The sequence below is a fragment of the Lepisosteus platostomus genome, chromosome 11 (assembly GCF_059453375.1).
Source record: "Lepisosteus platostomus isolate fLepPlt1 chromosome 11, fLepPlt1.hap1, whole genome shotgun sequence".
NCBI lineage: Eukaryota > Metazoa > Chordata > Actinopteri > Semionotiformes > Lepisosteidae > Lepisosteus > Lepisosteus platostomus.
This window is the reverse complement of record NC_142621.1, coordinates 34,223,545-34,250,289: the sequence shown is the minus strand read 5'-3', so window position 1 is coordinate 34,250,289 and position 26,745 is coordinate 34,223,545. Positions and strand designations below refer to the sequence as shown.

The 26,745-nt window shown below is 41.3% G+C and overlaps 2 protein-coding genes across 6 annotated transcripts in view; both read right to left on the bottom strand.

Annotated features, from left to right (window-relative positions):
• Window positions 1-21,328, bottom strand: part of mpripb (myosin phosphatase Rho interacting protein b) — a 76,151-nt gene extending 54,823 nt beyond the window's left edge. Inside the window, exons 1-3 of one of the 4 annotated variants that reach the window (XM_088599361.1) lie at window positions 20,316-21,328; window positions 3,329-3,406; window positions 2,683-2,748 (exon numbers count right to left, since the gene is read on the bottom strand). In XM_088599361.1, coding sequence (XP_088455487.1) covers window positions 2,683-2,748; window positions 3,329-3,406; window positions 20,316-20,438 — 267 coding nt within the window. In that variant the 5' untranslated portion in view covers window positions 20,439-21,328. The remainder of the gene's footprint in view (window positions 1-2,682; window positions 2,749-3,328; window positions 3,407-20,315) is intronic. The other 3 variants (XM_088599360.1, XM_088599359.1, XM_088599362.1) reach the window with 3 other exon arrangements.
• A 943-nt stretch (window positions 21,329-22,271) lies between these two features.
• LOC148652521 (splicing factor U2AF 65 kDa subunit-like) overlaps window positions 22,272-26,745 on the bottom strand; it is a 16,673-nt gene continuing 12,199 nt past the window's right edge. For both annotated transcript variants that reach the window (XM_088599356.1, XM_088599357.1), the window contains exons 11-12: window positions 25,212-25,454; window positions 22,272-23,521 (exon numbers count right to left, since the gene is read on the bottom strand). In XM_088599356.1, the coding sequence (XP_088455482.1) occupies window positions 23,390-23,521; window positions 25,212-25,454 (375 nt within the window). In that variant the 3' untranslated portion in view covers window positions 22,272-23,389. The remainder of the gene's footprint in view (window positions 23,522-25,211; window positions 25,455-26,745) is intronic.

Below are 26,745 nucleotides of genomic sequence, written 5' to 3'. Positions count from 1 at the left end.
TGGGTCTCAACCGTGTCTCTATAAACTCTAAGATTAAGTTATCCATTCCATTAATAATACGCAAAAATTGTACCTCAGCCCTTTTTATTTCATCTTATCCAGTTTTCAGAAATAGATACTACAGCAGAGCAGACAGGCTCTGGAATGTAAATCACAAGCATATTTTACATTTTCCTGTGGTTTTATGAATCTAGGCTAATTTTCACAAAGTATAGTGCAGTCACCAGCAGACCCCTAAGCTTCACCAAATATGGGCACATTAGAGGAACACGAGTCATACCCTCATTTTTACAACTGGAGGGTCACTCTCTTCTGAAGTAGGTCTTAAACTGTCCCATAATCACTCAATTAACTCATTCTGCAAAAAGAGCACTCCTTCGAAGAAGTGTGCAGAGTGAAATCCTTGTAAGATTTTAAAGTGGATTTGCCAGCAATGACTTGATTCTGACCTTACTAACCAAAGAAACGGTGTACCCTGCGTCAAAAGATAAGTACTGAACTGGAAGATCCAGTTGTAAACATCAACGCAACATGACAATCAAGCAAGGAGACCAAAACACCAATGAGGGGGAGCCAGGCACACATTTAAGTTTCAGTGAGGTGAAAACCCTAAATAGTCACAAGAGGAAAACAGTTCCCACGAGCAAAGAGAAAAGCCCAGACACGTTTACTTGTGGAAGACACACTTTACATAAATAAACAAGTCAAATTTCATTTTATGTACTTTAATTTTTCTTTTTGTTGCTAGCACATGCAAACTAAATGCAGCGTGTTTTCTCAGTCGGCACACGTTTTCTATTTCTGGGGACACAAAAGGGTGATCTCCCTGACCCAATTTCCCTGTTTTCCTCTACAGGTTCCCAGAACAGATGAAAAGGCCACAGAAACAATGCAGCTGACGGGCTTTAATAGCCTTTACAATCGAAGGAAGAGTTGTATTGCAGCGACACAGGCTTTATTACTCCTGCTTGAGAATGAGCAGCCCCTTTCCAGATGTGAAGCACAAGCCTTTCCGACAGCCTGCCACCATGAGGCTGGAGTGTTTACATTCATACACGGCTTCATCTGCTGAAGGGTCAGAGAACTCCTCTGGCTCGTTGATGTGGAACTGTCTGGATTGGACTCGACTGTAAGGCACCACTGACACGCAACACATCTGCGGTGAAGAACTACTAATGGGCGAGGAGTTTTTGAGGACTGGTGTTACAATGTGAGAACCGTTTTTTCCATTTGCCAATGGCTAAAAAAAAAGAATTCTGCTCTTGATAAAAACAACGAATACAAATGAGAGCAGGACATACTGTACAGATCATCTTATGCATTTTGTTAAGAGTTACTTGCAAATCCAAGGATCTTGTCCTGCTATTTCTTGGAGAGATCCAATTAGACTACACAACCAGGCAGTACGTACCACAACCCCGTAATGCTTTGAGTATAGTGCCTTCTGTTTTCACAGTTGGTTGGTTCAGTTGGTTCTGAACTACTGTTGCACCCCAATACATAAGGACAGCAGTAGACAAGGCACTGACATCCACGGGCTTTAAAGACACGGCCTTGCTGAGAATGGGCAGTGGATAAGGATTAGGAAACAAGAGTCATTCAGCTCAATCAACAACAGATTCAATAACCGCTGAGACACTATGCAGATCAGATGATGACATTGTGGCTCTCCAGCAGAGCTAGTTCTAGCTCTGGGGGTCACATCCTGTTAAGTTCTCAAGCATACATACTTTTCAGGTTTCTCCTGAGCAGCTCACTCAAGTACAGGTTGAGGTCTGTTAGCATGGGCCACATCACTAACCAGGATTTCCCACAAGGGTGCATTCAGCCAACCAAGGCAATGGGCAGAGTGGTATTAGCTGGCCAGCTAATGGGGGCCTGCAGGCTTGCAGTGCTGTTAGTGAGAGACGCACCTCTCCTCCAATCTGAGCTTAACCCGTGGTACAAGGCTGTGTTGACTGCCATGTGTTAAAAGATGACCAGCTTGAAGGTGGGTGGGAGGTGAAGTCTGCCTGCACTTCCTCATTCTGTCCCATGTGAGGTTTTGGGTTTTGCATGGAAACAAACACAGTCTGGTGGCTTTGGTACATTTGGAAAAAAGAATGTCTTGTATTTGCGTGCTTGCACGTATTTTGACTTCACTCTGGCAAGTTCTTAAAATAACTAATGATGAAAATATTTGCTTTATTTTTTCTGAGATGAACATTAAGAAAAAAAAAAGCACAGAGCATTGACCATGGTCGTGGAGGACTGTTAAGGAGTCCCAACAACAGGAACCCCCTTTCAAAGCAGAAAAGGGAAAAAAAAAGTTCCACAATGAGGATAGCAAGTCTTGAGACAAAACTTCCCTCTTGCCTCACAAAGCCAAAACTTCCACATTTGGAAAACAGAATGTGCCTCGCGGCCAATCAAAATATCAGATTCGCCTTTCTGGACGGCTCGGCCTGCTGTTTGCACGTTTCACAGCTGACAGCTGACGTAGCCATTCTCAGCACCCTGACTGTCCGACAGGTCTGCTTGCATCGACAGGGACAGACCACATCATCGGGCCTTTGATCACCGCAGAGGCACAGTGCTGAATTTTGTGGATATTTAAAAAAACATACCGGACAAATGACACCAAAATGGCTTTGTCATTGTCATTAAAAAAACGGTCTGAGGAACAAAGCCTTAAAAGCTTACCGATTCATCCAAAGCAAATCGCAAGCAGCCATGTTCATAGAGAACGAAGAATCTTCTCTGCCACTTCTACAAGAGAACACAAAGACTGTGTTGTCACACCGGGCGTTGAAGAGGTAAAGACAAAAAAAGAGACAAAAAGATATGATAACTCTAATACATACAGAAATGTGTGCATATGGTACGTCATACACTAAATGGAAGAAAGTAAAATACCAGAAAAGGACCAACATTAACATGTAGAACTGTAAACAAATCTTGCTATTGGAGGCCATAATAATATGACTTAAAAGCAGTCATTTATTAAGGTCAAGTCATTAGCTTTTTGTTGTTCGTGTGCTTTAAGCGTTTGACCTTCAGCAGCTAAAATGGCCAAAGGATAGAACTTCCCAATGTGTACTTTCCCGCCCCCCCCCCCCCCCCTTGTGTCCTTATGCTTTAAATTAAAGCTCTACCACTCAACCCAATTACAAAGAGCCTGGAAGTTAAAACAATGCTTGGTTTCTGCAGTTAATCTTTAATGAGGTTCAGAATCCCGGTATGCAGCGCTTTTACGGGCGCGCTCCTTCGCCCCTCCGATTGCTCGCGGACTGCCCGCGGTGCAGCAGGCGGAACGTTCCCTCTCCCGGATTCCTCAACGTGCTCTCACCCTTGATCTCTGCATCGGATTGTCGAAGTCTGTTCCCTCGGGTGCCAGACACAGCCAGCCGCCATAAATAGGTTTGGCCTGCAAGGAGAAACCAGGACAAATTAGGTAATCATTAAAAAAAATCAAGGAAGAAAGAAACCCCTTTGAGGTCCATATGGACAGGGGGTATTCAGAACAGTAAAAAACTTAATTCAAGAGCTCTGAGCACCATCCCAGGAAAGATAATTCAGGCCCCCATATTCACTCTTAATTTCCTTTTCTCTCCTCTAAAATGCAGACGGCCACTTCAGGTATAATTCAGGTTAGCCTCTGAGAGCATAGTGAGAGAACAGCATTCACTACACAACTGAAGAAATAACCTATAACAGACTGTACTGAGTGATGTAAATATATCTTGTGAGCTGCATAGAAGGAATGATTTTAATTACCGTGTGTAAGAGCACAATGCTTATATTGAAAACTTTCTTTCAAGTGTTCTAGAAATGTGTCACCAGGGACGAGACCCATTTTAAGAAGTGCTTGTTCAACATGAAACAAGAAGAGAACACCAGGAGGGAGGCTGAATGCCAAAATAGCCATCAAACAGCGTACGACAAGCAGCTGTCGATATCTTAAAGGTCCGATAGACTTCCGGACATCTTCAGTCCTGGTCTGCAATGCAGACTGACTCCTGCTGAAAGCCATTTTGCAGTGCTTCCTCAGTCAGATGCATTTTCATATTTGTAAACCAAGCAAAATTCAGACTCCAGAGGTGAAAAGGTCCACAAGCTCTACCAAATTAGCAAAAATGGCAGGTATTCCATTTTAGGTTTCATGGAAATGTCTATAAGACCTTTAATGTGCTCCTGAGAAGCAACTGACAGCCTTGAGGTCTATCTTTCCTGGACAGCACCAGGAGTACATTAAACAAAGAGGATGACTTCAGGGTACAGCCAAGTCTAAAAGTTCTTGTTTCAGCCATTTACAGTGACCTGGTTTATAAAGAAGCTCTAAAAAAAGGGCGCTCTCATATTTTGGGACCAAGCCATTTAAAAACCACAATATAATGTCAGGAAGCAACAGACAGTCAGACATGTCCAAAACCTTTACCCATACAGTAGCAGCGTAGCAAAGACTTTAAATGATTCAATACCTTTATAGAACGGCTAACAAAACATTCAAGTTGTAATGCAGCTGCTGAAATTTGATCAATGTAAGACAAAGGGAGGAAAAATATCTGTTAGATCTTCTGCCCTGCATTTCAGACCTGTCACATCATATTTTATGTCTGTGCTCATATCAATACTTCACCCAAGCCAGTACAGGTTCATCATAAATTAAACTGTTGCTTGTCTAAGCCTGTAGACTCTTCTTATGTTCAGCAAGGCCGAGAAGCCAGTATTTTGACAGGTAAAGCAAAAATCCTTTATCACGTACTGTGTAGGAACCGGGACCTTAAAAAAAACTATTTCACTTCAGAGATCTTTATATTTTAATTAACAGCCTTTGCTCTTATCAGAGACAGATGTTTTTCCCCTACGTCGTCCCACCTCCAGTCAGCTGTGTCTCCGGTCCCGAGTTCTAATCCATTTGCTGAACCCACACAACTCCTCAGCCCATCCTGACTTCTCCCGGTACTGGAAGAGTGTCCTCCCACAACCATTAATCCCTGCTCTCTACATATTCTTCCCACAACAGCCTTTATTTAAAAGGGATTTGTATGCTACAAACAACTGTCCACCACTAGGAAACATGTTCCCCACACAACCTGATTGTCTGAGGTCTCGTGGTTTTGTTTTCAAAACATTCATTCCGTTCCATTTTGCTTAAGGTACAGAGACTCATTCTTATTTGCGTACATGTGTAAATTTAAACAAAGTATCTGAGCCTTTACAACACAGCGGTGCCCTGTGGGTCAAATCCTACAATACAGTACATGGGTCAGACTCAAGTGGTGGAGCCCATTTTTCACTGAATATCTCACAGGCCTTCAAAAGTGAAATATGAATAATCTAGTTAGTTCACCATATTGTACTTGCAACATACATATACACACGTCAGTTATACTGTGTTGAAAATATTCAGTTTCACTGCAACAGTTATCATTAACAGGACATGATCCTATCATATACACAGCTTCTATTTATCACGCTTCCAGGACATTGACGTTTTACATGTTAAACACAAAATGCATAGTGTAAAAAGAATGGTTTTAGATCTCCCGAGCTGAGTTCTTCTTTTTCAACTTAAACACTAAATTTCACAAGAGATATCAGTTCCCGTGGCACGTGTCATTTCACCCATGTCAAAAGCATGAATTTAGGGCTCGATCAATCACACAATCCAGCAGTGCTGGTATGTTCTGAAAATTGAATGTTTACAAAATATTCTGACTTTATTGCCAAATCTGCTCAATGAGTACAGAGGGTAAATGTTTTTTGGTTAATTAATGGGACAAAGAAGGTTATACAGTATATACACTTAGTAAATAATTCATCTACTTTCAAGGCTGTTGTTGCTAAAACATCAAATTCTAAACATTGAATGACTGCTGTTTAAAATGAAAAAAGCTGAACTCTCATATTAAAGACAGGTTCTACTGCTTGCGAGCACTCGGCTCTACTCTCAACTTCCGGGACGAGGACAGCACAGGCCTCAACTCTCGGCCTCCGAGAGGGGAAAGCACAGGCCTCGGCCTCTGGGACGAGGACAGCACAGGCTTCAGCTATTAGCCTCCGGGACGAGTACAGCAGAGGCCCAGCTGCGACAACTGCATGTGCGATGCTCAGAAGAGGAGGTGCCCTCACACGGCAGGCACACCCTTCACTTTTCCTATCCCCCCTGCGAGCCACCTTCCTCTCCCCCAGCGCTGCCCCCTCAGCAGGCTCAACTTTCAATTTCCTCCCTGGTTGAACCCGGGGCTCTTCTCGCTCCCCACAGCCTAATTCCGATGGTGTCGGCTCACCCCTGGATGCTCTCTCCAGGCCTCGCCAACGCTGGGCCTCCGGCAGTGGAATTAAACAGGGAAGAATGACCTCTGGAAGCTCTTTCCCAGCTTCCCATCTCACACTTCCTTTCACAAGCCCTCCCCCAGCACCACACACCCTCCCACAGAGAATACATCGAGGCCCTTAGATGCTGCGTAGCCCAAGGCTAAGGATTTTAAATGCTTTTTGTTCACAGTCGTACCCCAATATAGCTACAGACATGCCTAAACAAAAAGAGAGCTACCCCAACACAGAGGAACTAGCCAATTTTCCCACAGTCCTCCTGCGTCTGTCAATTTGAACAGAACCAAGCTGTTATATGTTCTATACAACACATGGAAAAAGAGCTGTGGTCCTGCACTTTCTACTGGGGCTTATGATACTGTGCCTAAAGCAAAGGTCAGGCTGAGAGCACAATGGATTTCTGCAGTGAAACAGTGACTAAAATATCCGTTATATGTGGTTATATGCTAAACGCATGCTCCAAACTCTAGTTTTTGTGCATGACTTTCTCTTACTGACAGCACTAGCCACACATTTACTGTATTACTCAATAGCACCATCAGAAGTAATGCTCAAGCAAGATAAAGTGGAAGTAATCCTGATCATCACAGCCCCACTATTTTATACATGCGCATTTTGTATGCTATACAGTATGTATAAAATAACAATTTAGGGAAAATTAGGTCAAATTTAAGACAGAAGACAATCTGCTTTGAGAAGGTTAATATTTCCCGTGAAAGTGGCTCTTGGCAGATTGTGCCACAGATTGTGGCTTGCCACATTAAGAATCAAGATACCCAATACCTGACCTGCTTTCCCCAGAACGTAGTTAATGTAAAAACAACACATGCATCCGAAATATCAGCACCATACTAAAGACTGGGATAATGGACAGACATTCCAAACTGTATTGATTTCTGTAATGTGATAGAGCTCTCTTCTATATCTTTTGTCAATAATGAGTATTAATGCAGGGCACATCTGTCTTCTTCAGGCCTTTACCCGTCTGCTATCAAATATGTTGCGTCCCCTGGCTATGTTATACCACAGCTGCACAAACCTGCAACCCTGGAACCCTCTATCATTTCACCTTTAACTGAGCATTCCTGACTGTACTGTACCAACACCAGCATCACAAGGGTTTAATTAAGTCAATTCTGCAAACAAAATTTAAAGCAGCATGAGTTACAAAAATAACTGTATTGGTACAAAAGAACAGCTTCCAATGCATGCAGGACAAAGAGAAACAAGTCTTCACAGGAGAAGCTTGAGTAAGACAAACTCCTCCACAAACATGCTGAAGGCAGAGGTCGCAGAGAAAGTATTTTCCTTCTGATGAAAATCCCAAATAATCACTGCAGACATTTTCACGCCATCTAATAAAAAGTTTATGAAGATCCAGCCTTTCACTGTGGGTCTTGCGCTACCTTACACATGAAACAAGAAGGACTTATTATCCCCTCCTCACAAGTTAATACTTTACCAGATGTTCTGAGGTTATTTTACTGGTCAGAAAGGATTTGATTTTGAACTCTTCAGTATTCAATTATAGTAGCTCAACCTTTCCAATGCATGAAGCAATGAGAAATAAATAAAGGCCTCCTGACAAACAAAAAAAAGTGAATTTAAAGAAATGTAAAGTTTGTACAAGAGTCAGAGTCAGAGTCAGAATCATTTCCAATTTAAATGCAATTCAGTATGACTGGTAATGAACCGGAATTGGGAAAAGGCTGTGATCTAGTGAAAGAATTGACTTGAAGGAAGAAACTGAATTGTCACTAGTTTAGTGACCATAGAGGCCATAAATCTGTACTGTGCACTTCTTTCTTCCTTTCAACATCATTTGAAAGCCAGACAGCCTTCAATATAAGTCTCAATCACACACCTTAATAGTGAAACATAGCTGCATAGTGTATACTGTATTTTATAATTACCAATTTTCTAACATGTACCTTAAGTTAATTTATTCCCAAGCCATACATTTTACACTGGGAAGTCACTGACCCTTTTCCTGAAATAAAAGACGCCCTTTTTCTAAGCTTCTGCTTAGACAGATATGAAGCAGGACTAAGACACTTCAAATCCAATCCTGCAGTGACCAACGCGATGTCCTGCAGATAGGAGTCTCGTCTCAAAGCTGGGAAAAAAAACAATAAGGCCCTTTTCTTGTTTCTAGATGCAGCGCATCCTTTGAGGAGCAGTGCGGCTCTGATCCTCTGCCAGCTCCACAGACTGAAAAGCAGACCCAGAGCTGGCCGCCATCCCACCCCCCACCCCCTTACCCCCAGTGGATGATCCCTAACTCCCTGGCCCCAGAAAATGATCCCTGCTTGGGCTGAGTGGCACAGTGGTAGCAATACAGTGAGAAGTCTGATCGTGAGCACAGAAAGTAAGCGCTCAACTCTGAGTCCTGCTGAGTGTGACACAGCATCAGAAAGCTGTGATGCAAGGCTGGAGAAGGGGAGACAGCCTCTCCCTACAGTTAACCAAACTTCAAGAACCAGCAAGCCATTCGACCAGATCACTGAGCCTCACCTGCCAACGATCAGTCATGTGTAATAGCACATTCCACAGCCTCTCTGTCACAAGCAGAGGAGAAATGCACGCTCTTGACGAGCACTGGAATGCATCTTAGATCAATAATTTAAAGCTTATCCTACCTTTGCAGTACCTCAGTGCTACAGCAGTCATTACACATCTTAAAAGCACGAGGCAATTATTACACAGGGGCAGCAGAGCAGGAGAAATATTAGGCTTTATATCTATTATGGATATGTTTTTTTCTGAAACTGGGAAGAAGAGCAAGGAAAGCACAAGCATGAGTGACATCTCAAACTAAACTTATACTGTATACCACCAAAAAAACTGAAACCACACCAGCACAAAACGCTCAACTCCCTTACTTTTGCACCTTGAAGCCTAAGTGCAAATTGTGTAATGTAATTAAAAACTGTATACATCATTAAGTATTAGAAATGTACATGTACAGCAGAATGCACTGTAATAAATGAATGAGATGCTCTTTTATGGAGAACTCAGACATTGAAACAAAATATAAAAAGACAACGTTTGAGATTCTGAGTACAACTGCTATTTTATATGGTTTATATGGCTTTTTAGCGTTCAATTTTGCACTGTTTTTGAGGTTGCACAATGCATGTGCAACCAATAATGCACCCCAAATTTAAAACAAAATGACTAACTTTAATGTATTTACGTAGGGCCACAAGAAAAACCGACCTGTCTTTCAGACATTCTACATTTGAGTCTTGTGAAAGAAAGGCTGCTGAATATTTCACACAGGTGTTGACAATAGAAGACACCAATAACGTGCCCCATGTTGTATATCAAACTCCTGCAGTACTGAGTAATTTTAGCAGAACGGATACTGAGATTCTAGAGGGGCTAGGATGGTGAAAACAAAATTAATCAATGGGGCCTGTTGGTATTTTCTCAGTCAAACTTAAGGAAATGAGGGATGTTATTCACTGACCCTTAGACTGAACAGACTATTTCAACTTTCAGTTAGAATGGGAGCAGTACCTACAGTACTACATTCTCCCATACAGTACATTAGGAAAATCACAAATGTAACTCCAGTCCACAAAAAAGAAGACAGAACTGAACCAGTTCACTATAGACCAACTAGCCTTACTTCTGTTACTGGTAAAGGACTGGAAATGATAGGGCCAATTAGAATAGTTAGGAAACGAGGACACTATAACAGACAGCCAACACAGGTTTAGAAAGGAAAGGTCTTGTCTGACTAACCTGATAAAATTATTTGAACAACCAACAAAGATATCAGAAACCAAATTAATGAGATAGCACTAACTCTATCTACTCTATGACATGATACATTTTGATTTCCAGAAAGCACTGATGAGATCCAACATAAAAGGTTGATTCTCAAATGAAAACCCATAAGAATCCAAGTTAATGCACGTACGTGGAATGAGAAGCAGTTAATGAACAGGAAATGGCATGGTATCTTAAGGGGTGGATCACAGGTATCTGTTTCAGGGCTGCTGCTCTTCCTGATGTATATTAACAAATACCAACTAGATTCTGGTATATTTAGGAAACTAGTCAAATCTTTTGATATTGAAGTAGCAGGAGAGGCAAACACAAAAACTTTGACACTGATAAGTGCAAAGTGATCCACAGTGGTAGCAGGAACACATGCTGTACACATCACATGGATGATTGTGAGCTGCAGCAATCTGGGTGTTTATGTACATTTATTAAAAAAGCAAACAGAATGCTTGGGTAAAGCATGTAGCAAAAAGTGTGGATTTCAAATCAGGGAAGTTATGCTTAAGCTCTACAATGCACTTGGAAGACCTCATCTGCGATGTTTACCACACCAGGATAGATCTGTTTTGTCTAAAGACAAAATATTATGACCTTAGAAAGAGGTGAAAGAAGAGCAACAGGAGTCACTGCTGGTCTCAAGGGACTGTTGTATACAAAGAGGTTGAAGGTTGAGGTAAAGGGTCTTCAGTCTAGGAAAGAGGAGACTAAGATATCTGATCCAATCATACAAAATCTTTAGGGCTAGATCGGTTCAATTTAGGAGATTGTTTCACATTCAGTAGTGATAAAAGGACACGGGGTATAACTGGAAACACGTCTTTACTCAAAGAGTGGTGGGGGTCTGGAACAGGCTTCCCAGACAGGTGCTTGAGGTCCAAACTGCAGGCACCTTTTAGAAATGGCAGGAAGCAATTTGAGATTCACTCAGCTACTAAACTACCAAATGAGCAAGACGGGCCAAATGGCTCCCTCTCACTTGCAGACCCTTCTAGTGCTCTTCTGATTAAATGCACTGTAAGCATCTGGTGCATTTAAACGCCGTGTATCAGCCCACATGGCTGGTTTCCAAGCCTTCACTGCCACTTCCAGGACTATCGCCCTCTTCACCGAAGCACGTTCTTCGGCTTGTTGTTTTCACTCCAGTTCTGAATCGCCTCGAGACTTGTGCTTAGACACAAACCCGATAAAAGCTTTTCATTAGGAAATGACTGCAGGACTGCCCATGTAGGCCATGACAGCAATGCATTTTTGAAAAAAAAAGTTTTTACATGTAAGGACAATTTGTAACCTATTGAAATACTAGACCAAGAACAGTTAATACATTATCACCTTATATAGCACCTTTCATGACAAAGCAATTCAAATCTCTTTACATAAAATAAAAACCTAAATATAAGATTTATGAATACAGTATTAAACAGAAAATGTGATTGAATACAATAATTAAAAGTTTAAAGAACTAAAAAAGGAAATAATTCATGAAAAGGCTAGATCATTCAAATGTTTTGAAATTATATTTAAAATTCCACCTCACTTTTACTGTGCATTTCTCATAATCCACAAAGTATAAAGAACATTAAAGAACACTCTCTTTAAAAGCACAGCACAGCAAAGCTTTGTGATGCAGGTTATCATGAGAAATGAGTCCATTTGGTTGGTTAGTTAGAAGAGTTATTAGCTGTCCAAGCCAAAATCATACTAATCCCTGTGTGAAGATGACAGAAACTCAGACAGAAAAGAGAAGGAAAGAGGAAAAACAAATCCGTTTAATGTGGAGCGGATGTGGAGGACAGGATGGGTACAAACACTTCCCAGCAGGCCAAGTCAAACCTGGTGAGGGTGCCAAGTTCTCTATAATGCCCAGCATTCACAATACAAAACCCACCCTGCAGTGCAACAGTTTCAACATCAAATGAAGATTTGTGGAGAAGTGGACTGTACTACACCAAAAATCAGAGTGAACCAGTATCTGTCTAAGGCTTGGAATGAATGGAGTATGTTTATATTTTACTTGCAAGAAAAAGCTACTGCATTTCCTATCTGAGATGTCACAGTTATTGTTAAGACATCTGTATTACAAGAGTCTCCCATGTTGTTTCTGTCTGAGTCGTGGCTGGGTTCGAAAGGCTCATTCTGGGGGCAATTTTTGCAAAATTGTCTTCTGAAAAGATTTCGGGAAGACTGGTGCCAGGATCTGCAGAGGGGATTAGCAAATAAGCATTGTGTGTAGCAACACATGCATTTCTTCATCACTCTCTCCTTTGAGAAGAATTCAGGAAGCTTTTTCTTTGCTGTAAATGGAGAGGTTTCAAAAGAGGATAAAACAAAATGAGAGAAAAGAGGCAAAGATATATGTATTCAAGAAAAATGACATTTATATAAAACACCTCTCTAAAAGTGGGAACTGGGTTCAATTTAAGACGTCAAATGCTTTATTCAAGCAAGAATACGTAAAACTACCATTACTGGGCTTTCAGGATATTCACTGCAACTTGGATAGTCCCTTTCAATGTGTTCCAGTCATTATGTGCAGGCCTACCTCTGTTTAATTGAAGGGGCCTTTAATAAATGGTGCCTCCAGTGCCTAACGATTATGTCAGAACCAAAGCCTTGAATCTCGCCTGTACAATGGGAGTATTCTTTCTCTTTCTGCTTTACAGGCGCAAATCCCAGATAAGAAAGAGACAAAAGTGATTCGAAGACAGAGGTAACCTTGATCCACTCCAGATACAGTACATATGCATTGTGGATTCTGAAGGAATGTTTAGAAAATGCAGTGATTAAACTAAAAGTCATTTGATGCTTTTATTGGATGATGAAGAAACACTTTACAAAATTTTTGAAAAGGCACAAGGTTTAAATAAAAAAATGCAAACTCTGAATCATCACACATTCCATGTTGATAAAGTGCTTAGCCTAGTGAAATGACATTTAGCAGTGGCTACACTTTTCAGTGATTTGTTTTGGTCTAAACTGAGCAAATAAATGCACGCAATAAATCATAAATTCGCAGATCAGACGTTGTCATGGTGAAAATTCAAGATCACCAACCTACAAAACTCCCACCTTTTTACAATCCAGACCAGTTTTTCTTGCGTAACAATTGGAATTCTAAAAATTCTGACAAAAACTAGAAAGAAAAGTTTCCAAACGCTCATTTGCTTTTCTCCAAGTGTGACAGCAAAAGTGTTCCTCATAATGTACCCTTTCACAGTAACACTGCTCATGAATTAGAAAGGCACCTTCCCAAAGCAGGAATTTTCTTTCACAGTGATTTTTCATGAGTACCTATCATAGTTTTGGTCAGTGAAACATCACTGATGTATACATTCCAAAGGACTGGTTTAGCACTGCATGGCTCTTCAAAGGCTTTAGCTGTAACATGACAGGAGAAAAAAACATTGCAATGGCACATATTGGTGTCACAAAAACACAGTGTGTGGCAGGGCACAGCCAGACAGTGTGACAAGCTGTTTAGTTGACATGCGTATCTACATAAGTAATGGTTTATGTCCAAAACAAATTCTAATGCTAACTGACTGAGCCTTGAATAGAAAAGGAAAACCCACTGAAGGGGCATTCTGAACATTTTACACACACTACTGCAATCATAGCAGTGTTTCATGTTTCAGGAAAGCTGGCAACAATTGAACCTTCTAAGGAAATGGTTCAAAACCCTTTTTACAAAATGTAAAACAAACTGTTAATTGGTCCACAAGTCAGTTCCTGAATTTAAAAAAAAATACTGGATTTCTTGTTTAACTTTGTGTTTTTACTCAAAAATAAAATAATGCCGCCATACTAAACCAGGGTCTCTAAATTTCACATGGCAAAAGGACCACTTTTCAAGAAATCACGTCTAGCAAAGTGCTGCATTTTAAACGGTATATAATTCAAATTAAAACCAAAGGTAATCATAACTAATAAGGTGTATTAATTAAGTATTACAGAGGAACTGCTTGTCAGGAAACACTGGACGTGCTGATAAAGCACATTCAAAGTTTGAAAGTGTTCATTATACAGATTCATATGCTCTAAGGACCTACATGGGACCCTGAACTCTTCTTTGAGAAACACGGTTTCACTAACAATCTGAAAATGAGACCTGGATGGCAACTTATCCAGCCATTAGATTAAAAATGTAAAAAAAAACAACATTTGGGCTCATTTGGGTTTTTCTTTTTTAATTGTACATCTTGCACCCTCATGAATTCACGTATGGACAACCAAAAAATTCAAAGGAAAAAGGTTTTCTTTCTGGACTCTAAGATCAAGTTATTAAAAACTCAAAACAAATATAGCTCAAAGTTATGTCAACATAACTTAAAGCCAGTTTTATAATTCTTTGGTCATCGACACAATGTAGTTTTTGAAAAGTGCAAATCAGAAGGCTCACTGTTGCTTGGTAGTCCTGTTTTACCTCCTGAATAGCCCTTCTTTGTGGACTTGCTTGTTACTCTCCAATACAGATTCCGAATATGTCTGTCAACACCTGCATTGTAATCAGCAGGCAGAAACAGCTAAGACACCTTTAGGGTTATTATTGTACTGTGGGACTTCTTGGATTTAAAAACAAGGTAATACATCTGTCACCAAAGCGATGAAAACAGTATCATTCCCTGAAAAACGTAACAGTAGATTTAAAACCTGTAACATAAAATTACAAATTGCCCTCAAGTCATACTAACAAGGAATCGGAAGCAAAAACAAATGCCTTTTTGTGACTTAACTACACAGCACAATAATTAAACCTGATGCACAGTTGAAGCTGTCAATCTATTACATACCAGTGCAACCAGTAGGCATGTACAATGTCGTGCACATCTGACTTTTTAGTGCTGAAGGATTTCTTTTCCTGTTTGTTCACAATGTAGGACTGAGTGTGTATGTTCATTGCGAGATCTTCTGCCAGGATGAGTGGCCATCTCAACATATCTCTTCTCATTCAGCACCTCCCTTGACATTTCAAAGGTTATGCTAATGATGCAAATTTGGGCTACTGGTCCTGAGTACATACAGCAAATGTAGAACAGGTGTGTAGACTCCCCCATTAAGTAAGAGCTTATCAGACAGGTTTTTCACCTTCTTCATAAGGGACAATTAGTGAACACAAACAGTATCTATGACCATTATTTACTGAACACAAGAAAGGTTACAAATGGGAGAAGGCCATTCTGCCCATCTAGGTCATTTGGTTGCTAGAAGCTTATTGATCCCGGGATCTGAGCCTGCTGTCTCTTGAAAGAAGCCAGGGCATTACCTTCAAAACCATGGCTGGTTAGTATATTCCATATCCCCCACAATGCTTTCTGAAAAAAGTGCCTCCTGTTCTCGGTTTTAAGTGCACTGCCACATAGGTTCCACCTCTGTCTGGTGTGTGTTTCACTACTGACTTTGAACACAGCAGCAAACCTTTTTGTAACGGTGAACAAAATTGTATACAACATTCCTTTCACTTATATTCTACACTTTTAACCATTTCCTAACATTTCGTTTTCCCTTTTTTATTGCTTTTCCACATTGTCTAGACTTCAGGAAAATGTATTTACATGAACACCAAAGTCTTTTTTTTACAACTTCTTCAACATCTACACTTCTCACCTGATAATTACAGTTTGTTTTGCTACCTATACTTAACACTCTGCGCCTGACGACTGTTGCTTATGCATGTGAATTCTGCTCATTGTTCTCTGCAGTGCTAATTGCGTTGTACTAACACATAAAGAATGTTACAGATCTTCTGCTTTTCTGTAATTTGACATTTTCTTTTGTAGCTAACTACCACAATCATGGAAGCTCAAACTTCAGGTAATACCCAGACTTAAAAAATGAGCAGGCTTACAAAATGTTGGCATTTCCAAAATCCAGTGTGAAAACAGCAAAAAACATGAATGCTATATCTTGAAAAACAGCAGTGCTCTTATCTCTTCAGGGACAATTAGGTAATTTTCCCGGTAGAGAAACTGTGGCTAAATTGCCCATCTAATTTTCTTACTAGGAAGTGGGCAGACTTCCCAAAGCCTGTACACATTGGGAATAATAAGTATTATTCTGTACGATTACTACATTGGAAATACAGTCCTACAATGCCTGGAAACCACTGTAAAACACAGGAGCCCTAAGTCCACAGCAAATATGAAGACAAGTTTTTTCACCAGACTTCAGATTTTTTATGTGATGTGTGTTTTGTGATTTCTGCAGACATGACCTCAGCCTCAACGTAATGATTCATCCTTTCACTCCCTGTTATGAGAACATAAGGAAGATTACAAACGAGATGAGGAGACTCGCCCATCTAGCTGGTTTGGTAGGAAGCAGGCGATTGATCCAAAGGATCCTGTCCAGCCGTGTCCTGAAAGAAGCCAGAGTTTCAACCACATGGCTGGGTAGCTTGCTCAAGATTCCCAAAAGCCTTGTTCAGCAAGGAGAGCAAGTATAGCCAAAACATGGCTAAAGGCACTCATTCTTAAAATTGCAGTCACAACCCCAAGAGCAAATGTGCTAGAACACTGTAAAACATGGTGACCTAGAAGGTAAAATAAGCCTTATTAGGTAAGAGGGCTTCTTTTATAAATGTTATAAATAAAAGCATAGATATGGAAAGTACTGCTCAGAACAGTGAACTCAAACACAATTGTACCAGAATTGTTTTTAATGGGCTAAGTATTCACCTCCATAAATTGTCTTTTTCACAGAAAGGCAAAATCATAACCTGTTTCATTCTTTTCCTCACAGAGCAGACTGACCTAAGCAAGGCTGTGTCAGTCCTGCACTCGACTGCTATCCTGTCAAAGCCCTGTGGTCTCAGTTCACCATTTTGCTGCGTACGTCTGAGAAAGATACTGGCTTGCCGTGACCCGGGTGAGGAACGGCAGCTCTATTACTAATCGATGGATGGAAGAGTTGCCCATCAAATGCAGTACTCAAGACGGCCAGAAGAAACCTGGCAACCCTTTTATCCTCATCTGGTTTCTTATCCTCATTCAGAGCTGTTTTTTTTTCTTCCCGTTCTGATACTGCATCCCACACAGAGACTGCACTGTGAGCACTGAAGCACTACTCCTGAACTGGCTAGGAAAGGGTTATTCTTGATACTCACACCCGGAGTGCTCCACAGATGCAGGATGCTGACGTTGCCACAGGGGGCTAAGGGCATGCACTCCTTGCCTACTGGGGGATCCTTCACAGGACTGTCTGGATTAAGCTGTGGGATCAATTAGAGGGAACTACAACAGGCACTAATGGGCTGAACAGCTTCCTGGCATTCAAAACTTTCATTACCTCAAGATGTAAATAGTTTCTCTGTGTTAGTTCGTTAGGCTTTTTTTTAAAAAACAGATTTTAAGCAGGCACTTCTGACTAAAATGCATTAGTTTGCCAGCTTTACCAATTCTGTTTGTTTGCTGGCTTTAGGCAATAGAGGCGTTCCTGCAGGAAAGAGATTTGATGAAAGAAAAAAAAATGGAAGAGAGGCAGGGAGAAAAATAAAAAAGAAGAAAATGGGGAAAAAATGAAACTAAATCACACAAGCTTTGAAGACACCACTCTGTAATCACAATCTAAAAAATGGTGGGAGAATATGGAAAGTGAGGTGTTTCCAAATAATACTAAAAAGCAACATGGTAAAAACATAAAATGCCGTAAAACCTTGAAATTGTGTTAATGGATATCTTGTTTCCACCTTTGTTTTCCCCTTAAAAAGAATTCATACCCCTATTATTACACTTTACCTCTTATCTTGTCATTTAGCACCAATAATCTAAGCTGTGTTCTTACTACAGTAGAAACTAACAAGACAAGAGAAGAGACAGGTTGCACACACAGATACAGCGCTTGTATCTGCTGTATACAGGACACAGTAGTGCACTGCACGCCTGCCATTCCAACAGAAGTAGGGAAGATGTGACTCCACATCTAGCAACAGAGCACTGTAGAGAGGATCTGCTGCTGGACTGACTTGGAAATGACTGGTACAGGCCAGTAATTCCAAAAGCACAGGACACAAGGCTAAATAAAAGAGCAAGTTTCTTCAGATTTTGCTAGTTATGTCTGGCACTGTTCTGCTTTTAAAAGGTGCTACATAAAATAAAATTTATTATTACAACTACGGGGACAGCACGGTAGCGCCGTGGTTAGCATTTCTGACTAGCAGTGCTGGGGCTCTGGGTTCTGTTCCTGCGGAGCTATCTGCAAGGAGTTTGTACAGTATGTTGCTTGTTTGGGTTTCGTCCAGCGGCTCCAGTTTCCTCCCACAGTGTAAAGACATATTAGTAGATTAACTGACTTATGGGAAATTTGGTGCGAAGGTATGCATGTTTTGTGTCAGTGTGTACCCTGTAATGAACTAGCAGCCCATCCAGGGGATATGCTGCCTTGTATCTAATGCTTCCCAAAGATGCTAGTTGCCTGAATCGAATCAGCAGTCATTGAAAGTGATGATAAAGATGACTATTTTTCTACAGTAATATACTGTACACAGTAGTATACTGGCTCCTTCTCTCTGTTTCACTTAATCAAAAGGATGAGATCACTGAAAGTAAGAGCTCTACCACATACTGTGCAGTCTGTGTTGTTTTTTTATTCCTACATGAAGCACTAGTCATGTTGGGCATTTGAAGAACAAATTATCTTTGAGGATGTTTACAGAGTCTTCCAATTAATCCTCTTTTTCAAAAACGCCTCTGCTCAAAACAACTGTCACACCTCTGAACATATTTAACAGACATACTGTGAAGTATAACTGCTTAACACTTTATTTTATGGGATGGTTTAAGAAAGCCATGTTGGTTGTTTTTAAAAAAGACATCAATTTTCCATATCATAACTTTGTAATTAAGCTAAGACTTACTGTACATTTGTCTTGTAATTGACCAAAGGTAATGGTATATACTGTATGAGCAATTTTAAGATTTCCAGTAAGATTTCACAGCATAGAGACTAAGGGATCGCAAAAACGTGCATTATATTAGTAACCTGGCTATCATTTTGAATGTGTCCCAGCTAAAGTCATCTGACTGTTCTGGGACTTGTACAAAATGTCAGAAAAAAATGGAATGAAATGAAAATCTTAATAAACATGCTTGGGCGTTTTTACTTCCAAATAAACTACTTATTCAGACAACTGAAATGGGAAACCGTATGTTATCTTTCCATTTTGACTTAGTGTTTTAGGTAGCTGTGCGCAAGAGCATTGCCTATTCCATCTGGCCCTTGTCATCCCTAAATTCAAAGACTCGGCACAGTGCAGAACTAGGGGTGTAATGAACTAGAAATGAACCATGTTGTGACAAGTAAAAATCCTTCGGTATTTACAGAGGATGTCCAGTCAATGTGGGTCACTCATTTTATATTAGAGGAACAAGGGCTACGGTAAGTCAAGAAACCGCTCCCTAGGCTGTCGCACGATTATCCGCTCCCTCGGATAAAATAAAAATAATGACCGATTAGGCAGTATCGATCTCCAGTTAAACCGGTATTAACATGGAACTATAAATACAGCTGTTTAAGATACCACTTAACAATAGAAAAGAGACTCGTAAAAAAGCTTAACATTCAATACAACGCTATATATGTGGCCTCTTTCTGTACGAGTAAACATCACAGTGGAGTCTTTAAACATAAAACAACCTTATAATGTTGTCACGCACACTTCAAAAATGTAATGTCTTTGCCACCGTCTCGAACGCTTCTTTGCTCTCAGGGAAGACAGCTGCGTGAAGTAGCTACAACCGGTAACATCTGTATTTCTCAAGCCTGTCTCTTCGCTACACGTGTCCGAATTGCTCAGCCAGCACGTCCCTGCCCGATACCGGGATCTCGCTCATATTGGTTTCACGGCGCCAAAAGGAATCGAAATTTGCACCGCTGGATTAAAATAAAATACAAGATTTTATTACTAGACATTACGTTGACAGTAACAGTCCCCGCGCCTGATCTGGTGCAAGATTCAACACTTTTTAAACAACTAACAGAAACTTCCAACGAAGGGTTTATCGGAGACAAGACAGTCCAGTCGAGCCCCATCAATCTGACACCATTAACCTACAAACCTTTACTATTACCAGCAGCTGCAGATGACAGCGACTTTATTCCGCTGCGCTGACAGCTTTGTTGTACGGAGAGGCTCAAGTCTGTACAAAACCCATTTGTTCCAGCACCTGACGGCAAACTCATTTATTTCCATTGTAAACCAAATGAATTACCTGATTCAAATCTTGATCGGTCAAGAGGTGAAGCTCCCGCGGCTTGAAGCAGTTCTGACATTTGCTTTTGTTAAAAATGTTCGCCTGAAACTTCCTGCAAGGGGTTTCCTTGACTCCAGACATGTTGTTTTGTTCCCGATGCCCCCCAACGAAAAATTCACGCAATACTTAAAATGGAATCACAAGAACTGAAAACAAAATCGATATATTCTTCTTTCTCGCCCCCTTTCCGAAATACGCTTTATCCAACTTGGAACAAGGGCCTTGCAATCCGATGCATGATCCAAATGCCGACCGGACTTCACTTGTTCCAGCCAGCCGGATTTCCACGGGCTCTGGGCGGCTTTGACAGGGTCCTCTGCTCTCGCTTGCCAGTTACCTGCGGCTGCTCTCAGCTCAATCCATGGCCTGCCTCCACCAGCCGACAGCGTTACGTACGATCGTGTGGTCCACTGAATTATGTTACTCGGCTACCAGTGAACACATACAGTTGCTTATCGTTTCTTGCAATCCCGAGTCGTTGCGGTTCCCCCCACCGGATACACCGATCCCATTGGTACTACCGACCCAGAGAAAGAGCGGCTGGGAGGGGGGGATCCAGTCAGTGGCACTCGTTAATGAAGTTTTCCCTGCCTCTTCTTATTCAAATCCACACTCCCCGAAATCTGCTATTTAAGGGCTTGTTCTTCAGCAATTCGGATCCTTCTTGGGGTATTCGTCTTCTCCCGCTGAACCATTGCTGAGAACTGCAAAGCGGAGGCGTGGGCTCTCGCCCGATGATTTGATTATATTGATATGTAGAGGCTTTTTTCGTTGTTTTTGTTTCCGTTACTACGTCCCAAGCCCTGTCTTCCCTTTTTTTCCCCCTTTCCCAATGGAGGAGGGTCGCAGGCTCACAGATTTGCTGCTGGAATTTCATGGCATCTCGCGAGAGTGTTCCAGAACGCCATCTTGCTAATGACAGAGGTCAGGGCGATTGGAGAGAGGAGCTGGAGCTAATTAGGGAGGCCATGTGACTCCTACGTCCCGGCTCTCACCCAGGGCTGGCCGACAAACACTACTGGCCTCTGCAACAGCCCCGCTGAAGTCAGTTTACACCCCTCGGTAATCTATAATGCCACCGGCGAAGCGGACGTAAAAAAGCACACCCAGCAGTTTTAAGGATACGTAGGGGATGCAATCCATTTAGTGCATAGACGGTAGAATAAATGCTAAACAAACCATTGGGAAACTAGTATGCCACATAAATGATAAACAAGGTGTAGTATTTTGATACAAAGAATAATGTGTCTGAAATAGCAAAAAAAGAACATCGTAAATTAACACCTCTGTACTAATTTCCCATCTGGTTGCAAGATATCACAGACTGTAAAAGCATCTCAGAGAAGGGGCCTGAATATTGCGTAATGTAAAAAATGTACACCGTGCGGCACGGTTAAATACTGTAGATAACTTTATTGATCCCGAAGGGAATTTGAGGTGTTATGTTTAGAATAAATTTAAACATTGCAAACTTTTTAAAAAAAATCTTAAAATCCACCTGTTCCTATTCTCCGTGGAATTATTTAAAAGTATTTACGGCATGGTAATGTATTTTTCTTGGTGCAGGAAAACGGTCCTTTTTGGTTACGCTGAACCTATATGAAGACCTGACCTAGTTACGCACAATAAATAGAACAGTATTCTAAGAGTGAAGTCGTACGCCTGAAAAGGTTAATAGAACCTTTAATATAACTCAACTGTAATGGTGTCATACAGCTCACATAAAGACGAAAGACTTAATTGCTCAAAGGTCATTGAACAAAATATACATCAACGCAATATAACATAACGTGTCCTACAAAAATAAACAAGGGGACACAATAACCAACGGATGAGCATCAGTCCAGTTTTTTACTTAGAAAAAATAAGATACAGTTTGGCATCGAAAACGAAGAAAAAAAAATCACCAAAACATTATAAATATGCAATAATTTATTGAAGGCATGGCAGTGACAGGTTAAGAGTTAGAAAAAGCGAAGATCATCTAATATCCACTCATATTAAAAAAAAACATACACTTACAATTTTATTTAAAGAAGTATCAATGACTATTACTTCTTCAACATCTGAAAAAAGGTGCCTTTTGTCTGAACGTCACTTCCACATCCCCTAGTGGCGACGAGTGGTATGGCAAATAGCAAAACAGAACCAACCGCCAAGTACTACAGTTTATCTTCAAGGCTCAACACGACAGAACCATTTCGTTCATTTCCACAGGTACAGTACTGTATGTTATTGGGCCGGATGAGTCAAGGCTGTGCTAAAACACAGCCCCCCTTCATTTGCAATCAAAGACATGTTTCTCTGTACTGTGAAAACAAAGCAGACTGGTTCAGTGGACAAGTGTCTAAGAGCTACACAGTTATTTTGATAAAATTTGCATGAACTTTGTTTAGAAATTGCGGCTGTACCATGCTTTATTGTAATAGCTGTACAGTCAACTAAAAGGTTAGTTTACTTAAACTAGTGCAAAAAACAAATTTCATGATTTCTTGCATTTCTATGTATAAATAAGTGTTCTACTCAAAAAGCTAAAAAGAATAAAGTTAATACAGGACGTTCAGCTTGTGTTGGAGAGAGATGGAATCTGCAGTACTTCAGTTTCTTTAAATACTTCTCTTTGTAAAGATTAGTCACTCTCGTTATGCAAAACATTAACACTTTTTTTATGGAAGAAAACACCAAGGGTCAACTTTATTCCAAGCAAATATGATCCTACTTATTGCAACATGAAACAACATTTCAACATAATGTCCTTAGAAAGATTAATAATCTTGTTTATTACAAGTCATTAACTGCACATAAACGATATTGCCTGTAGATCAAATGTTGGATATCAGGAGAAAGGGAAAAGTAGATAATAATTCCCTTTTTAAAATCTGTATATCTATCTGTATAATGTACTGTGCTGTACTGTAAAGAGGAAGACTGCACAAGGAAATGGTTAAGTTTGTACTACTTGCAATCCCCAGTTTACTCTTTGGGAGGAGCTGAGATCTCAATAGCAGCCTTTCAGTTCCTTCCCACTGCGATCAGAACTCATGTCTGTGATACATATCTGGATCGTAGTACTTTGTAACAACCACTCTGTTAGCAAACTTCCGTCCGGTTAGCGCCTGCATGGCCTTCTGGCACTCTGACACTGACACGTACTCCACAAAGATCTGCAGGAAAAAAAGAAAAAAAGCAGGAATTATGTAGCTCTGCTGAGGTCATTTCATCCTCACAACATGGTGTAATACTTTTTTAAAGGTAAAAAATATTATATGAATCATTAAGGTTTTAATTTGTTCATGATTCATATCAGATTTGTTGGAGAGACTCTCTGTACTTTTCCATCTGTTCATTCATTTTCAGTACCAGCGTTTCTGTCACAGGCTCACAGTGAGCTGGACAGCAGGCACAGGCTGCAAGATGGGACGACACATCCTAAGTGTACACACACCGGACAGAGTGCCAGCCCACTGCAGGGCACACACACCCCAGAGCACAGCCCAATGCAGATCACGCACACACTCCAGAGCATCAGCCCACTGCAGATCACGCACACACTCCAGAGCGCCAGCCCACTGCAGGGCACAAACACCCCAGAGTGCCAGCCCACTGCAGGGCACAAACACCCCAGAGCACCAGCCCACTGCAGATCACACACACCCCAGAGCACCAGCCCACTGCAGGGGACAAACACACCCTGGACAGAGCACCAGTCCACTGCAGATCACACACACACCCCAGAGCGCCAGCCCACTGCAGGGCACACACACACCCCAGAGCACCAGCCCACTGCAGGGCACAAACACACCCTGGACAGAGCACCAGTCCACTGCACTATGTGAAGGAATGGGAGTACAATACAGTACCTGGAGAAAACGCACATGAAACTGAGGAGAACATGCAAACTACACACTGAAGGTGTTCCAGAGCAAACATGAATTTAGGGGAGCTAAGAGCTGTGAGGCAGCAGCTCTACCTGATACATCTGTTCTTATTTTAGCCTAAACCACTGTCATGTTAACGAACCCGTTCCATAGCACTCTGTTCAAAGACTAATGAGAGGAAATGCCTTGAGGCAGCAGTGAGTGTTCAGGCATTCTATTTTAATAACTGGCCAAAGGAGTGAGACCAAGTCTTTTTATTCGCCCCCCTCTGCACTTCCCGGTACTAATTTCTAAGAAGTCTTTCAAGAAGCTTTTTTGTCTGCATAGTTGGTTAGCATGGTAAATATTTTTTATACCTCAATCATCCAAGTGTTCAAGTGTGGACGCTTCAACCCTCATTTCATTACATTACAACATTATTTTCATCATCTGTATCCTGTATGGCCGCCATTAGCCCCCTTGTCTCTCAAGCTGGGGTAGCTGTTGCAGCTACTATCTGAAGGCAAGCACTCAGGTGTGTGATCCTGATCCTCTGTCTTCTGCCCAGTCATCTTCCCAAAATGTCTCAAATTTCACCTAAAACTTTTTTTTAAATTTGAGTTGCTCCTTCTACAGTGTTTGCCAATCCTCCCACGTGGGATTTTAAGATGAAGGAAATTCAAGTGCAAAGCATGTTTTGTAACTACGTACTTAAGACACAAAGGGAAAAAAAACACTCCTGACTTTTTTAAGTTTCAGCAGACTACTGTACATCATGGTAATGAACATGAAAATCATGTCTTTGAAACTTGAGAAGACACTGGAGCACCCAGAGAAGACGCACATGGGCATGGGGGAAACATGCAAACTTCTCACAGAAGGTGCCCTAGGCAATCCCAGGGACCCAAGAGCTATGAGACAGCTGCCCTAACCTCCGTGGAGCCGTGCAGCTCTGAACCATACATGCAAATGCTGGACAGCAACGCCAACACCTCACCTTTCCACACCCTGGCACTTCCAGGCCATCCACTGGGCGAGGGATCTCGATCGAGCGCACACTGCCGTACTTGCAGCACTCTTCGCGGATGTCCTCCAGGATCTCCTCGTAGTCTTCGTCGTCCACCAGCTCCTCCGGCATCACCATGTTGAGCAGGCAGAGCACCTCCGTGGGGATCCCTGTGTTCTGCAGGGCCTGCAGGCCGGGCACTTGCAGGGTCACTGGGGCCTCGATGATGGCAGACTGCAATGGAGTAGCGGAGCCAGCCCCGCCAAGCAGTGTTAGAGCCACGCTTTTACAGGTCAACAGCTGGGCTCAATCTGTTTTGCCCACCCTACACCATTCCATGCTGTCTCACTGTCTGCATTAGTGTGTGCCATGGGTAGTAACCCCTGCATCACAAATCCTACAGGCCCATTTAGTCATGGCATCAATAAAAATCTAAAGATCTTTCGATGCCATGACTATGCAAGCAGCATGAACCAGATTACTTCAAGAGTTCGGCTTTCAGCCCTCTGACTCTTGTGGATGATTTCTTTGTGTCAGAAATGCCAGCCGGCTGCAGCAGTCAGAGTCCGAGATGGCAGATGTCATACAGATGGCGGCTGCAGATTGTCCTGCAGAGACGCCCGTATTTTCATACGTACGTAAGCCATCAAGACGGAGCGTCAGACAAATTTAGAGAGGTAGCCGTTGCATTCGGGATTCAATTCAAATTGTCTGCTATTGTTAGAAAGATTTCTGATATACGTTGTTAAGAGCATGTTACCCCTAGTGAAAGATATCGGAAAAATGGGCACTGTGGCACTTCATAAAAGGAGATGTACTGTGGGAAAGAAACTGTAATTGCATCAACAATTAATGCAATGTTTACTGGAAAACAAGCAAAATACTTCAAGAAGCCAAAGGAGAGAGTATGGCTTCTATACCAGTCACCATAAAGTTTTTCAAAATGCTTGCCCCACTAATTTGCTTTACCTGACCACTTCCTTGCACTGAGCGACTGTTTTCAGAAGGCATTTTAACTTTAATAGATATTTACCATGACGTGGTACAGGGAAGCTGATTTGGTATTATCTGTGCTGCCCAAAACACGCTGGGAAATTTCAGAATGTATTTTAGTTTTTTTTTTACTAATTTTGTATTACCCGTAATGGCCCTAGGTGCTATTACTGCCATAGAGCTTGTTCCTTCTCATGCTCACCTCCATTAGCTGCTTCCATCAGTATACAAGAACGATAAGTATTGTAAATAATAGGGGCAGTCAAAGTGCTGTTTGTTTGCATTAGAAAAAAAATAATGAAAAAAACAAACAAAATATAACTGACATGGTGTGCAAATTCAAAAGCTGATGCACCCAGAAGAGGCTTTCTTTTCAGTTTATTTCTCACTTATGTTTAAATGAAAGCCCCCAAGTTCCAAACCTAAAATATTCTGTTTTTATTTGCAAATCTAAACTGTCTCATATGCAAATAAAGCAAGTGTGGTTATTTTTTCGCACTTCGTTTTTTCAGATGGTGCAGATATGCAACAC